This window comes from Mchenga conophoros, linkage group LG20 (genome assembly GCF_057382185.1).
Source record: "Mchenga conophoros isolate Kocher_MC1m ecotype Shallow Benthic linkage group LG20, M_conophoros_male_GT1.1, whole genome shotgun sequence".
NCBI lineage: Eukaryota > Metazoa > Chordata > Actinopteri > Cichliformes > Cichlidae > Mchenga > Mchenga conophoros.
The window spans coordinates 23,595,222-23,608,094 of NC_140545.1; the positions used below are offsets into that span (position 1 = coordinate 23,595,222).

Below are 12,873 nucleotides of genomic sequence, written 5' to 3' on the forward strand. Positions count from 1 at the left end.
TGAAACATTCTTTTCTTCTTCTTCTGCAACATATATGTGGTCGTTTAAAAACATTTTCTTGATGCTGAACACAAGGAGCAATCCACATCACAGATGCCCTGTTTTTATTTCCTCAATCCAATGAATGAATTCATCCGTCCTTATTAGACACTGCAGCTTAAAAAAAACCCCACTAAACTAAAAACACTACAAGTAAAACCATCGTTTCCACTGTACATTCTCAGCAAGTTACCACACTGACTTGCATGTTTACAATAAACATAGAATGGGAAGTGTACACAATTCCAGCAGAAGGAGAAAAACAACTCTGCGACAATATGAATAAAATATGTGAATTGCTTATGATTAGCATACTAATGACTAATCATCATGCTAATCAGTTCATTTTGTGGCCTCAAATTGCAGAGGGGTGTTGAAAAATGAGTCCATGAAGATGCATTTCAAAACAGAGAATTGCATAGAGATTACCTGGCAGTTAAAACAATCACTTCAAGGTAGGTTAATAAAACAGTATTGACACCAACATAGAAAATGGAGTGACCTGCCCTCATCCTCGGGAGAGTATTTAAGCACTGTTTCAGACATTAAAAAAAGGGTTTACATTAAATTTTAATGCTTTTACCCATTTGAAAAAAACCTTATATTTAAAACCCTAAACAAAACATTTAAGTGCTCTTTTTTTATTGTTGATTTAATATTTTTCTTATTTTTTAAAAATTTCCATTATTTATTATATTAATAGAACTGAAGAATTGGCCATATTTTGTTTTTAATTTTCCAAAGTATGTAGTAATTATACATTATTTGAAATGCATTAGGCACATATCTAAGGTGTCAATTTAAAAAACATCTATACATCAGGGTTGAAAAATGACAATAAGCAAACAGTGTTAAGTGAATTGCACATTGGCTGCATCCTTCTGCAAACACCTCCCTAACATTTAAATGATTTTACAGCCAGTGGGCCTGTAAAGAGGGGCAACCCAAGCCTCAATCTCACTCACGTACTCTAAAAGCCATTACAAGAAAGGACAAGTAATTCCAAACTAATGGAGCACACACAGCATTCACTTGGAGCCAAATACAGGCTTCTGGCTGAAATTAAGAGTCTGATGAAAAGGGCTGGTGAAAAGGGCAGTGAGCTGAATCAAACCAAAACTGAGGGGTTAGGAGGTCAGCTGGCTGAGAGTGCATGTCACCAGCCTATTGGACATGCCTGTGTGCTCCATCAGCAGGTGTATAAATATGTGTCATGTTTCACACTCCATGTCCGCAGGGACGGCAACCCAGATGGGATTTTAAATGCTGCATTTAATGTGGTATCATTTAGTAGGTTAGTTCACCCCTCATTGGTTTGCCATCTGGTGCCCTCTCAGCCTGTGATAGGAACATTCACACTGGAGTCTCTGCTCCTGATCTCTCTGCCAGAGCATTTCCAGCAGTTTGCTCCACAGTCCGCTTGTATTCCCTCCACCTCAGCGCTGTCACATGAAACATTTTTCAAATTCTGCAGCAGGGAACTAAGTGTTAGTAGTCAGCACGTGTGGAGTATGAAAGCAAACTACAAGCATGGAGGCAAACTACAAAGCCTTCAAGTTACTCAGATGACAGGCAGGATAAGCCAACGTGACATCACTGATCACGCAAGAAAAATAGCTAAGTTAAAGAAAACAAAGTTGTTCCTAAAATTGAAGTAAATCTAACAAGTGGGCCTATATTTATGTAATTTACTTACCTTTGCACTTTAAATTCACAAGCTGTTCCACAAAGATGTTTCGTTCTTGTCTTCTACTTCCAGAAGGTTTACTTTAGAAGCAAGAATAAAGAAAAATTAAAAACCTACTACGAGTGGATCCATTCTTCGCTGTTCCACGTGTTTAATAGTTCCCCCAAACCATTTTTTTTAATCTTTAAGTGTTTTCCTTTTCCTTTTTCAGTCTTTCTTTTTTAATTGCGAGCTTATAGTCCACGTGTTTATTCTTCTCATATCATCCCCCCATTTGTGGAAGACGTCGGGCTTTGGACGATTACAGGCAGAGTTAGACAACCAGCCAATGTTCCCTCCCTTTATTGACGGGCTCCCTTTATCACAATTTGCCAGATTTGCAGACAGCCGGTAACTGGCCTCCCCTTCCAAATACACGCGTTTGGAGCAGATAATGTTGCTTATATTAGCCCCCATATGTTTCCATTTTGCACCTCGATTTATTAGTGCGGGGGGGGGGGGGTCCTTCCGTGTGTATCTGAATGTGGAGGGAGGGGGGGGTCATCTTTTGTGTAGCCAGGAGCAGAAGATCCCAAAATCTCATTTTGCCACCTGAATAAAATTCTTATTTAAGCCCCTGAAATAATCGCAGTTTATCGCTTTTAAATTGAGGAATAATTGTGAATGGGAAATCTTTATTTCAGCCAGTGTTTTACAAAGTTGCTCTTCTTGTTTGGGGGGGATAATAGTCAAAAAGAAAAAAATGTGATTACCTATTTGACAACAATAATTAAAATGTAAAGGGGGAAATCGTTTGAAATAATTAAAACAAACAGGCTGCAAGTGCGATGTCAGTGCAGCCTATAGATGAGGATGAGGAGGATGAGTGGGGGGGGCGACTTTGAGATGACATTGAGGCTGTGTAGATGGGAGTTGAGTCTCTGGTTGTTGATGTTAGTCGCACAAGGCGAAGCGGCTGCTGCCCGTGTTGATTCAGCCTCCTCCTCCTCCTCCTCCTCCTCTTCATCCTCCTGGTCTTCAGCACTGCTCCCCGCTGGACAGCTCCTGCTTGGACCCCTCTAATGCTGCATGGTCCCTTTAAGTCTTTTAATGGAAGTAAAATCTATTTATGTTTCAAGAAATATTGGGAGTTTACAACTTCACCCACAGGAGGAATCTACGGATACCTCGTTCCGAGATTTGTGGCAGGCAGCGTATCCTCGGCGGCACAGATCACAGATTGACTGTGAGTAAACTGGGTGCTGAATTCTTGCGTCTGTCTGTGCGTGTGTACGTGTTTGAACACCTATACAAACGATGCTGGTTAAAGCATGGTTATTATTTTTATTTATATTATTTTTCGTATCATGTGATAATGATTAAACTCTGAATGGGGCTAGCGACATGTAGCTGGGATTCATGTAAATTGCACGATGATCTCTGAACCTACGCGCTGTATCCAATTAAATGGTGTATTGATTGCTGCATGCCAGTCATTTGGATGTTGCAAGTGTGGAGAGGACGCGATTTCATGCGTTTAATAACGCGCAAGGTTCTCAATTATTCGGGTAGATTGGGGTAGGAATTTGTGCAGCCTGGTGCGTAAAGCTTTTACGCATTGGAGATCCCTTTGTCCCTACAATGCGTTTTGCATTCGAGTTTGTTTGAGAGGTTTATTTTGTATCCCTGCTGCTTTCAGCTCTTTACGTGGTTAACTGTTAAGAATCTGTAGGTGGTAATTGGTGGACTTCGCTGTGCTTAGATCTCATAGGCTATTTGCTATCGCTACGGTGCGTCTTGCGCTTATGTGTATGTTTTGGATCCTGTAATTTGTCTCCAAGTTTGTTTGCTTTTTTTATAAATATTTTTTTCGGTATCTTTTAATAATATTTGCTGGATAATTAATTGCAAATATTGTTTAGGCTTCCATGTCTGCTGGTCTGGCTTTGAATGCTGTTAATTTATGTGCAATCTACCGTCTGTGTTTTAGTTCTGGGGCAAGTCAGCATGACTTTGCCCTCGATGGTTTTTGTTGTTTGTTGAGTCTGACATAAATGGAAATTTTTTCTTCAGGGTGCCAAATGATCGGGAGGTTCGCTAGTCTGCGTTTTCATATTCATACATCAGCGATAAACAGTGTTTATATTTGATTTCCATTCTTTTATTACACCTGCCGGGAGTATAACATGTCCATATTTGCTTATTAAATAACCACTTTTTCTGCGCTCCCTTGAAGAGACAATCAATTAGCCTACTCTATTACAGGTTAACGACGACTGACGAGCCTTGTGCGCACAGGCTTCATCTCCAGACATTTGGTCCAGGGGTTAGGTCGAAAAACCGCGAAACTGCTGTCTACGTGGACTGGTGCTGAAGCCTCCCGTCCGACTGCCAGGACCTCTGCCAAATTCAGAGACATGGCGACGAACGGCACCAAAACGGATGGACAAGTCACAGAACTGAATGAGGTGGCCACTAATAATGACAAACCCAAGTCACTGGACGTGAAACCCGAAAAGCAGAAAAAGGAGGTGCCTGATAGAGAAACATGGAGGGGGAAATTTGATTTTCTTCTGTCGTGTGTGGGTTATGCAATTGGACTGGGAAACGTATGGAGATTTCCCTATCTCTGTGGAAAAAACGGTGGAGGTAAAGATTATTTTCACAGCTAATTTAACTGCATGTATCATTCAGTTCTATGATACACATAGTCGAACTGACCAAAGTGATCGTGCTGATAACATAAAAATAATTAAATCATCGCCATGTAATTAATTTACTCTAGGCAATTTTAGCCTAAAATTGATAACTCGTAAGTGCATAACGTAATCTCCTTTTGTCCATCCAGGGGCCTTCTTAATTCCCTATTTTTTGACCCTTATATTTGCTGGGGTCCCCTTGTTCCTGTTGGAATGCTCCCTCGGTCAATACACATCAATTGGAGGGCTTGGTGTGTGGAAACTGGCTCCTATGTTTAAAGGTATATGAACAGAATATTTATAGGTAACCAGAAAATATTTACTTTGATGAAAAAAGCATGAATATTTATGATGTTGATGCTTATAAGAAATAAGTATGGCCATCACTATATGTGGAGGCCACACTCAAATCCAATAATAGTTGTATAGTGGCTAATTCATTTTTCTGTGACAGGTGTGGGCCTTGCAGCGGCTGTTCTGTCCTTCTGGCTCAACATTTACTACATTATAATCATTGCCTGGGCCATTTACTACCTGTACAACTCCTTCACCACTGTAAGTATTATACAGTGTGTTTCATTTAAAGCTGAAGGAAAGATAAGAGCAAGGTTGTTCATTGGGAATGTAGCCTGCAATATCTGCAAGAAACTGGTAATCCCTAAATTTGTCATGGAGAAAGAAATCGCAAATTTCTATTTTTCAGGAACTTCCATGGAGCTCATGTAACAATGAATGGAACACAGAGAGATGTTATACAAACTACAGCATTGCAGACACCACCAATCTCACCAGTGCAGTGGTGGAGTTTTGGGAGTAAGATATTGACTGCTTTCTCTTGCTTTTCACAACAGCAGCGCTTTAAACTGTCCTGCATGCTTCCCCGAGCTACATAAAAGGCAGCCTCCTCTGCTGCATGGTTATTTCCCTGTGTGTGTATAATAGTCTTATTGTTGCTTCCTCTGACTTATAGGCGCAACATGCATCAAATGACTGATGGCTTGGAGAAACCAGGCCAGCTTCGAGTGCCACTGGCAATAACGCTAGCTATTGCCTGGGTCCTCGTGTACTTCTGTATTTGGAAAGGGGTTGGCTGGACAGGAAAGGTAAGATAGATTTGGTTACCCAAGACCTCTGATGCTATGCTGATTCCAAAAGTGGAACACTATGTGAGCTATGCAATATTAATCACTTTAATATCAGCTCATCAATCATTCAAATTGCAATCAGTATCGTCCAGATTTGTTTCAAAATAGGAGAGGAGTTAGCATAAACTCCTGTTCACTAATCCTGCTCTGCCTTATGGTGGCTCCCCTAATTCTGCTACTCCTGACACTTCCTCTATCCTGCATGTGGATTTGTGATAGGTAGAGCAACAAACAGCCGCTTGCAAGAATCTGGCTTTATCTTTTCCCTTTACTTGGGGCAGATTCCCTCTCTTGGGGTGCCACATTTTGAAAGTGAGGTTTATCACATGACCGTGGAAAATAATATTTGGTTTGGTCACAAAATATCCCATCCCCCATCGCCCCATGCTTTGCACACACATATCTTACACTGTGTGAGAAATTCAGAGAGACAAACAGGCCAGCTGTAAGTGAAGTTTCATTTGCTTTTTTGTTGTTGTTGTTGTTGTTGTTCGGAAAAGCTACAGAAACTTTACAGATCTCATGAAAATGTATAAATCTATGGATCATATATATTGTTAAAATGCAGCGATGTTACCCTGCTGATAATGGTCTTACATTTTCAGGTCGTTTACTTCTCAGCCACATATCCTTACTTCATGCTGTTTATTCTCTTCATCCGTGGGGTGACTCTACCTGGAGCTAGAGAAGGAATTTTGTTCTATATCACCCCTGACTTTGAAAAGCTCAAAGAATCTGGGGTAATGACATATTATTACATGATTCATACCCATGTACTGCATGCCTGAGTGAGCAGACGACGGCCTCACGCAGTTATTTTCTCCTTTTTTCAGGTATGGCTCGATGCAGCTACCCAGATCTTTTTTTCCTACGGATTGGGATTGGGGTCACTTATAGCTCTAGGCAGTTATAACCCTTTCAATAATAATGTTTACAGGTAAGACTGGTGATGATTCATGAACAGGATGTAATCTTTGAGACAACGACAAAGACTGCTGCTGAATTTAATATATGAGAGTAAATTGCAATACCTGAAGATAGAAGTAATTAAATTGTTGCTACTTTATAAGATAACGTAATCCAATTCGATCTTACTCGGTAGAAGCTTTTAAAAGGAAGTTATAAATGTCAGTTCCTGGCATGAATATAATAAAAATCTAAGGCAGCTTCTTTCTGTTGGTGTGTGTGCTGGAGGAAAAAAAAGTACTATTCTTGCAAAGCCTGTTTTCTCCAGCAGCCCCATGGTTCTGGGTCACATAAACAATCAGTTACATAAAAAATAGTTGCATTCATTTTGTGCATTTTGTGCCCTTGATTCAAACGGATCTAGCTTTCTACAACATCTATATCTATAAAAATGTGACAATGGTCATGTTTGATGTGAGGTTTTGAATGGAAATATATTTATATCATTCACAATTAAGAAATATTGCATATATATATATAAAACACTACAATGAAAAAGAACAGGTAACAATGATGACCTCATTTTGAGGTTTTTCAGAGAAGATCAGTTAAGAAGCACAAGAGTTAATCAATTTAAGTCTTTGACACAAGCTGTATTTTACATTTCCTCTCCCCAGAGACTCCATCATTGTTTGCTGCATCAACTCGTGTACCAGCATGTTTGCTGGCTTTGTAATCTTCTCCATTGTTGGCTTCATGTCACATGTGACAAAGAGACCCATCGCTGATGTAGCAGCTTCAGGTAACTACAGATTGTTTTCTTCTGTAATGATTCTGCGTCTGCACAAAAAAGCTGCACTGTCATTGATGCTCACTGATGAACAGCATCAGTCAACACTTCTGTGTGAATATGTATGTATGTCGTTATCAGAATACTGTGAGAGTAACCCTGACGAAATATGATTTTTCCTGTTTTCCAACCAGGTCCTGGCTTAGCTTTTCTGGCCTATCCGGAGGCTGTAACCCAATTGCCCGTTTCCCCTCTCTGGGCCATTCTGTTCTTCTCCATGCTGCTCATGCTGGGAATAGACAGCCAGGTAAGGGGCTTGGAGATGATCTGCTCATGGGCTGACCTAAATATTTTAAATGCAGGTACATATCATGCAGCTCACCCCTGCTCTCTGCATGATAAGCATGCAATTTGCTTCTTGTGGACAGATATAGCTGGGCTTTGACATTGGCTGTCAAGTATTTTTAATGCAACTTTATCACCTCCATTTGCCTGCAGGTCCCTTTACGTGTGCGTGTGTTTTTTCTCTTAATATATGATAGCTCAGTTTGAATAAAGCTAGAGAAATTTGAACACCATATATGCAGTTACACAGTGCCCATGAGCATCAGCACTTCAAAGTAAAAGACTAATTTTAACCCTATTCTAATATCAACAGTGCTTTTGCATACAAGAGCTATTACCAAAATGGCATCCAAGAAGTGAATGCTTGGTCATTCAGAAGATTACATTAGTGATTTTGTCCCATGGTTTGCTGCACACTGCGGTTCTTTGTTAGTCTAACCAGTTAAATAAAGGTTCTCTGTTAAAGAATGCGTTTTGCTATATAACTGCAAATCTCTGCAAAACGTAGAAATCCGTTCTTTTAAAAACACCCACATTAAAGAATATAAAAGCAGCAAAGTGCAAAAAAAGTGCTAGTATTCATACTTATCCCTAATGCTGTTTCTATGACTCTGTCCTTCAGTTCTGCACTGTTGAAGGCTTCATCACTGCTCTGGTGGATGAGTTTCCCAGAGTTCTTAGAGGTAGACGAGAGCTCTTCATCGCAGTTGTCTGTCTGGTGTCCTATGTGATTGGACTTTCAAACATCACGCAGGTACAGCAGGGCATCTTTCTCATATTACCACTGACTATTCATGGCGTTACGTTACACAAATCAGTGAAAGAAAGGAGAAAAATTATTAAAAGATACAAGTAAAACATGTGCATCTATGTACTATGCAAAAGGCAATTTATATTTTAATCAGTGGCTTTAATTGATTACAGCACTAGAGTATATTTGCACATAAAGTTTTCAATAACACCTATCAATTTCTCTGTAACCAGGGAGGAATCTATGTGTTCAAACTGTTCGACTACTACTCTGCCAGTGGAATGTCCCTGCTGTTCTTGGTCTTCTTTGAATGCATCTCCATATCCTGGTGCTACGGTGTGTATCGGGAATGTTCCATTAAACATAGCAAGAGAAACAAAATAAGCTTTTTTTTTTTCTTTTTCTTTTTTTTTACAATTTTAAAATAGGTTTGCAAAAAAAAAATCTAATATGTGAAAGGCTGAAAGCCTCAGGTGCATCCAAAGATATGTGCACAACTTCAAGCGACGTTCAGCCTCAAGGTCACGAGCACTCATGTGTTCCACCCCACCATCCTCATCATCATGCATGGCAGACCAGGGGCAAATTGAAATAAATTGGATATGAATATTTTGATCATAGATTCATTTGTCTCGCAGGTGTGAACAAGTTCTATGACAACATCCAGGAGATGATTGGCTACAAGCCTTGCATATGGTGGAAGTTGTGCTGGGTTGTATTCACCCCTCTCATTGTCGCAGTGAGTCCTCCGAACTAACAGAACAGTACATCTAAAGTCACGACATGAAAAATGAAACAATAAATAAAGTCAATATTACCTGCCTGCAGCCATGTCAGGCTAAGACAGCGCTGCCTGTAGTCAGTGGTGTCAGGATGCATAAAGGGTTTCATGTCTCCCACAGGGGGTGTTCTTGTTCAGCGCCGTACAAATGGTTCCTCTCACAATGGGAGACTATGTGTTCCCAAGCTGGGGTCAGGGAGTAGGCTGGCTCATGGCACTGTCCTCCATGATTCTCATACCAGGATATATGATCTACATGTATCTCGGGCTCAAGGGCACTTACAAAGAGGTAAGAAGGAAATCATCTGTTGTTGGGTCACTGGGTAAACAGCACAGATTTTGCCAGCTTTTATTTGTAGGTTTTTAGCTTCACTCTGTAACCTAGTATCTTCTTTCTCTTATGTAATTATTTTCACCACGTGTTCTGCTCCCAGCGACTTCGGATAATGCTTCAGCCCCCTGCAGTTGTCAGGCGACCTCAGGAAAATGGACCGGAGCAGCAAGTGGAAACCAACACCGCTAACCTGTCCAGCCCTGCCAATCCAACCAGTGCTGCCAGCCCAGCCAACCCGGCTCCTGCGAACACCGCCAGCCCCACCAGTCCAGCTCCTGTCAACTCAACCAGCCCAGTGACACCTGCTGTCCCTCCACCAGCTAATCCAGCCAGCGCCTCTAGCCCTGTGAATCCTGTGACAAGTCCTTCCACCACTATCACCACCACCACCACTACCGCAACTGGTCCGGCTAACCCTCCCACCACAACAGTTAGCCCAACCAGCCCACCACCCAACCCAACTAGCCCACCAGAGCCCGTCAGCCCCCCGAACCCAACAAGCCCGACCTCTAACCTGACCAATGCCGAGGCCAACGTGTAGACAACAAAGAAACCCTCATGGAGCATGTAGACAAAAGAGAACATTACAAAGGACTTCCAAGATTATAATTGATTCACCTACCTCCAGGGGCAATATGTGATCAAAACCGATTTTCAAACCATGTTTAATTTTTTTCTGCATTTGTAAAACCAAGCCAACGATGTCTTATTGTTGGTTTGCATTCCGAAAACAATATCAAAGACTGTTAGTGTCCACAAATACAAGCATAATTCTGGGTAAAAAAAAAAAAAATGTAAACATACTGTGTAATACTGTGAGAAAAGAAAAAAAAACTTAGAGATATAGATTAGAGATTTGTTGAATATCTTCATGAATCAAGTAAATTCCGTGTGAATATAGTAGATGAAGTAGTGAACAAAATTGACATCATTGAAGAGTGCAAAGGATGGCGTCAATTTTCCTTTTTTTTTTTGTGGATGTTTTCTAAACCTCACACAGTTGTCTCCTTTCCAAATGTTGCTCTCTGTGAGGTAAAACATGGCCACACGGCAAACGGGGAGCTCTGAGTAAGCCCAATGCCAATAAGAAGTTCATGTTAAGGAGCTCTGGAGCGATCCAGTATTTGTTGCAAAAGATTATGTGTGTGAGAGAGACTGTTATTTTTCCTTCATTTTTTCAGTGAAAAAAAGAGAGAAAACTTTTATGTGATCAAAACATTTTTAGAATTATTTTTAGGATGTTTTATACTATATGTGTTGTGATGGAGGACCAAAATCAATAGGCAGACAAAAGCAAAAACTATGCTATTAAGTATTCGGTTGGTAAAGCACAGGGTACAAAGAAGTACAATAATAATAATAATGATGATGATAATAATAAAAAGCACAGGGTTCAAAAAGCGATTTACAAACATCGACTATCCCTTAATGCTGACAGTCAATCCTGTTTACGTTTTGCATGCTTTCCTCAGGAACATCAGTGAAATACTGCTGAGATGTCTCCTGACAAACAAAAGAAGAGAAACAGAGTAGGCCTTAAGCCAGTACACCAATTCCAACTAAGCCATAGTCTGTTTACATGACTGGGCAGAAGTACAAAATAGCACTTTGTATGCTAGCACAAAAAAAAAACTGGACCAACTCTGTGTTTAAGTACAGTCATGTTTTTTTTTCTTTGTGTGTCTTGATCAAATATAGTTTGATCAATATGTATTCAGCAATACATATGTAGGTGTATAAGCGCAGGCCATTAAGCAAGTGGTCTGTTTCTCTTTTTGTTGATGTTGTCTTTGCTTTACAACCGAAAAAGCATAAGCTTTAATTTTACCAGAGTTTTGCCATGGTGTGTCAAGACAATGTTAGTTTGCTTCTATGGCAGCTACTATGAAAGGCATCTGGTTGAACAGCACATGTTTACTTTGAAAAGCAAAACAACTGAGCGAAAATGTGAAATGGCTACAGTTCATGTCCTGTGAATTTTGTATAAAGTTAATCTACCACAGTTTTCTCTGGAAGTTTGTTGTAAAACTGTACTGTGTAAAACATGTAACTGTGAATGTCTGTAATACATTGGAAGTTATTGTCTAAATGTTGAAAAAACTGAGTTGCTGTTTTCTGCAATAATATTTTGATCACAGAAGCTAAAGCACATATCTTACAGAAATATACGAAATGATGATGATGATGATGATGACAATGAAGATGCTGACGATTATATTAAAAATAGAACCTATGTCTAGTAAAAAACAATATTGTTTTGTATATTTTTAACTGTCTCACTGCCTAATGTAAAACATAATATAAACATGATATGTATCTAAATGGTGTCACATGATAAAGCACGATTGTTATGTTCTACAAACAGAAAAAGACTGAAAAAATAAAGAGTTATAGAAAATATAAATACAACACATGCCTGGCATATGTCCCTTATAGCTTTTGTTTTTTAAACAAGCAGAAAGAAATAGTGGTTCTGGTAACACTGTTACCAGAAAATTAGGTCAACTCCAAATATCCTATCAAAAAAATAAATAAATAAATAAATAAAAACATCCTGCACTGACTCTTCCTGCAGTAATTGGCTGTTGTTCCCTCGCTTGTAAATAAACCCTGTCCTTAGAGCATTTCTAGTCAAAAGATATAAGAAAGTGTGAAACCAATAAAATTACATGGATGGATTTGGTGGGGGGGGGGCTTGAAGTGTTGTGTAGCTGCATTCATCTTTTGTTCTTTTAGAATGAGACCAGGTGGGACATGTAAAATAGCTGCTTCTGTAGCTTTGGCTGAAGATGACATCCAGTTTAACTCTATCATGTGGGTAAAATTAAACATCATTACAGTTAAAAAGTAAATAAAAAGCAATTACACATCAAAAGCGAAATTGACTGAAGCCCTTCCTTGTGGTTTACTGAGTGTCAAAAACACAAGCTGATAGAGAGGCCTCAGCAAACAAGAAAAACATCACCACAAAACAACTCTTGCCCCGGGGCCTGCCGTCCCCACCCGCCCCATCTCCCCAACCTCTTACGGCTCCTTGTGTATTTATGTGCACGTGTGTGCGCGCGTGCGCCTGCATCTTCTCCCCCACCTACCACAGTTGCTGCTTCCATTAGCTTCCAGTGTGATAAAAGAGACGGCACCAGCTGACACCACAACAATGACTCGCCGTGGATAAAAGAATGACTTGTCCCCTGTAGTAGCTCATAGCAAACTGTGCATGTGGGCATGTGCGCGTGTGTGCATGTGTGTGTGTAAGAAAGAGAGCGAGAGAGCAAAGAGAGAAAAAGAGGCAGGTCAGGGATAGAAAGCTATCTGTTTGAGTGGACTAGGCTTTGAATAATGCCTCTAATCGCAGCTCATATAAACCAGCCACTGATGGATGACTTAGTAGCCTCCTTTATTCCCAGTTGTGCAATT

The 12,873-nt window shown here is 40.1% G+C and overlaps 1 protein-coding gene across 3 annotated transcripts; it reads left to right on the forward strand.

Annotated features, from left to right (window-relative positions):
- The first annotated feature begins 2,637 nt into the window (after nucleotides 1-2,637).
- LOC146550828 (sodium- and chloride-dependent GABA transporter 1-like) lies at nucleotides 2,638-11,865 on the forward strand. 3 transcript variants are annotated; one of them, XM_085259745.1, is made up of 15 exons: nucleotides 2,638-2,951; nucleotides 3,971-4,354; nucleotides 4,554-4,685; nucleotides 4,859-4,959; nucleotides 5,108-5,217; nucleotides 5,375-5,507; nucleotides 6,155-6,289; nucleotides 6,383-6,486; nucleotides 7,133-7,257; nucleotides 7,440-7,552; nucleotides 8,213-8,344; nucleotides 8,575-8,677; nucleotides 8,980-9,080; nucleotides 9,244-9,411; nucleotides 9,557-11,865. In XM_085259745.1, the coding sequence occupies exons 2-15, from the start codon at nucleotides 4,123-4,125 to the stop codon at nucleotides 9,995-9,997; spliced, it is 2,130 nt and encodes a 709-aa protein (XP_085115871.1). In that variant the 5' UTR covers nucleotides 2,638-2,951; nucleotides 3,971-4,122; the 3' UTR covers nucleotides 9,998-11,865. The 3 variants fall into 3 exon arrangements, with proteins under 3 accessions (XP_085115871.1, XP_085115872.1, XP_085115873.1); XM_085259746.1 differs by lacking the exon at nucleotides 2,638-2,951 and adding an exon at nucleotides 3,207-3,303; XM_085259747.1 differs by lacking the exon at nucleotides 2,638-2,951 and adding an exon at nucleotides 3,357-3,495.
- Nucleotides 11,866-12,873: the final 1,008 nt, after the last annotated feature.

Coding starts and splice junctions, on each gene's coding strand:
- LOC146550828 (XM_085259745.1), top strand. CDS start 4,123: ATGGCGACGAACGGCACCAAAACGGATGGACAAGTCACAGAACTGAAT. Junction 4,355..4,553: donor CTGTGGAAAAAACGGTGGAG/GTAAAGATTATT, acceptor TTGTCCATCCAG/GGGCCTTCTTAATTCCCTAT. Junction 6,290..6,382: donor AAAAGCTCAAAGAATCTGGG/GTAATGACATAT, acceptor TCCTTTTTTCAG/GTATGGCTCGATGCAGCTAC.